Here is a 2124-nt window from a genome sequence, read left to right as displayed (position 1 = left end):
CACAAAGTCTTCCTGTTTTCCCTGTGACCAGACCCACTTCTTAGGGGCCCAGGGAAAACCCCAGCTGGAGGACCTCCTCCAGGCGTGCCACCGCCTGGGTGGGGCGGTACACGGACACTTCGGAGAGGAGACCACACACAGAGCCGGCCCCAAGCTTCCTCCATCTCCCCTGCTCTCCCGCTCCAAAATCTAAGCTGCCAAGGGGGTGCGGGGCGGGGTGCGGGGCTGGGAGGGAGCGGGGAGAGCATCAAATGAGTTTTGGAAAGTTTTCAGGGGCTGGAAGCAACAAGTGAGATTTCTTTAGGGCTCAAACACACGCTTCTCAAATTCTTCAACCTGGATGCGGGAGTGAGCGAGCATGGGTCCTCAGCATATTTTGGCCAGGTGTCCATGCCCCTCGCCCCCAACAGAGAGTAATAAATTCCAGGCTGAGTCTCAGCTTTGCTCACATTCAGACCCTCCCATCCCCAGGGACTGGCACGTAGCAGGGCCGTGGTCAATGGCTGATGTGATAAACACATGGAAATGATCCCTGTGATCCCATGTTGTCTTCCTTCGGGGTTACGAGAGTCTGCAGATCCTCTCTGCTCCATCCATCCATTCATTCAGTCATTCCCACGTGTGTACATATATGTGCTATATGTTTCCGCCAGAGAGCTTGCTCACGGGGCAGGGAGTAGAAATCCAGGGCACTGTTCCGATCCACCCTCACCCCTCTGGTGGAGGTTCAATGATGCCACAATCCCCCCAAGGTCCAGCAAGGTGTCTGGCCTTTAAGGAAGTGCAGTCGACCCTTAAACGAGTGGGTTTGAACTGCGTGGGTCCACTCATAAGTGGACATTTTTCAACAGACCTACTCAGTTCAACTGACGGCAGTCCCATCGACCCTCACGGAACCCCGTGCTGTTCGCTGGTGGACTGGCCGGTGAGAATCCACGTTCGCGGGAGGCCGACTTCAGTTACACGTGGATTTTCGCCTGCACATCCCGGGAGCCCCTACCCGCTGCACTGTTCAAGGGTCAACTGCGCTCACAAGAAGCTGGCATAACTGAATCGGATCTTAAAGACAGCGAACCCTATGTCCGTGCTCTCCCCCTTTCTTCCACCTGGCATCCTGGGGCTGCACGGGCCACGACCCTTGAGACAAAATGCTCCCACGGAGCCAGGCCTGAAGACAGTGTCCAGACAAAGATGGAGAGGGAAGGACGGGGGGAAGTGGGGAGGATGAGGGGGAGGAGGGGGTGAGGGACACACCTGGGGGCGAAGGCAGCAGAGGGAGGCTTACCGCTTCTGCTGCAGCAGGTTCTGCTCGTCCCGGCTCTGAGCCCAAGCCTCCTGTCTCTGGAACCATCTACAGAACTTTCTCCACAGGCAGAGAAGGAACCCGTTCTTCTCGGGCAGCGGTGACCCCACGTCGTGTAGGGCAGGCTCCTTGTGGGGCTGCAGCCGAGGCCAGACCCCGACTGGACTCTGCCTTGGGGCCGCACTGGCCTCCACGGGGCCCGGCCTGCCCTCTCCCTGCAGAGGCCCCATCTCCTGCCTCCCTGGGCCCCCCAGGAGCCTCGGGGAGGCGCCTCGGCCAGACCCCAGACTGCAGAGAGCTCAGAGCTTGCTCCACTGGGCCGAGCTGGGACTCCCTCTCTGGGCTCCTCCTGCAGGAGCTCCCTGGGAACTGTGCAGACAAACTCCCTCCCACCTCCCAAATTACCTGAGATTTAAAGAGACAGGCCAGCACACCTGCCCGCAGGGGCCAGCCTAACCTCCTCCTCCTCAGTCTCTCTCCCTGCCCCCCGGCCAGTCCAGGGAAGGGAAGCCTTCAAAGAGACTGGGGACACCTCCCTTGGACTTCAGGAGACCTGGTTGTGACCTTTTATAGAAAGGCCCGGACAGGTCAGACTAGGCTGAGAGACTCTAAGCAGTGATGAAGAGGGAGGAGTCACGGGGCGTCTGGGGATCAGGGCTCCTCCACTGGGCCAGCAAGCGAGCCCCCTTTTCCTCTCCTGTCAGCCTCCCCTCCCAACCCTTTGCTGTACCCCCCACCCCGGAATGAGCTGTTCTCGACTTTTCCCGGTGAACCTCTCGCCTGGCCCAGAATCGTTACACAAACAGTAGAAACGGTTGGTC

At 59.3% G+C, this 2124-nt stretch overlaps 1 protein-coding gene across 1 annotated transcript in view; it reads right to left on the bottom strand.

Moving 5' to 3' along the window:
• TRPV6 (transient receptor potential cation channel subfamily V member 6) overlaps window positions 1–2098 on the bottom strand; it is a 12621-nt gene extending 10523 nt beyond the window's left edge. Inside the window, exon 1 of the mRNA XM_011378091.2 lies at window positions 1286–2098. Coding sequence (XP_011376393.1) covers window positions 1286–1533 — 248 coding nt within the window. The 5' untranslated portion in view covers window positions 1534–2098. The remainder of the gene's footprint in view (window positions 1–1285) is intronic.
• Window positions 2099–2124: the final 26 nt, after the last annotated feature.

Source organism: Pteropus vampyrus, unplaced genomic scaffold (assembly GCF_000151845.1).
Source record: "Pteropus vampyrus isolate Shadow unplaced genomic scaffold, Pvam_2.0 Scaffold329, whole genome shotgun sequence".
Taxonomy (NCBI): Eukaryota; Metazoa; Chordata; class Mammalia; order Chiroptera; family Pteropodidae; genus Pteropus; species Pteropus vampyrus.
This window is presented reverse-complemented; position numbering and strand designations above follow the sequence as displayed.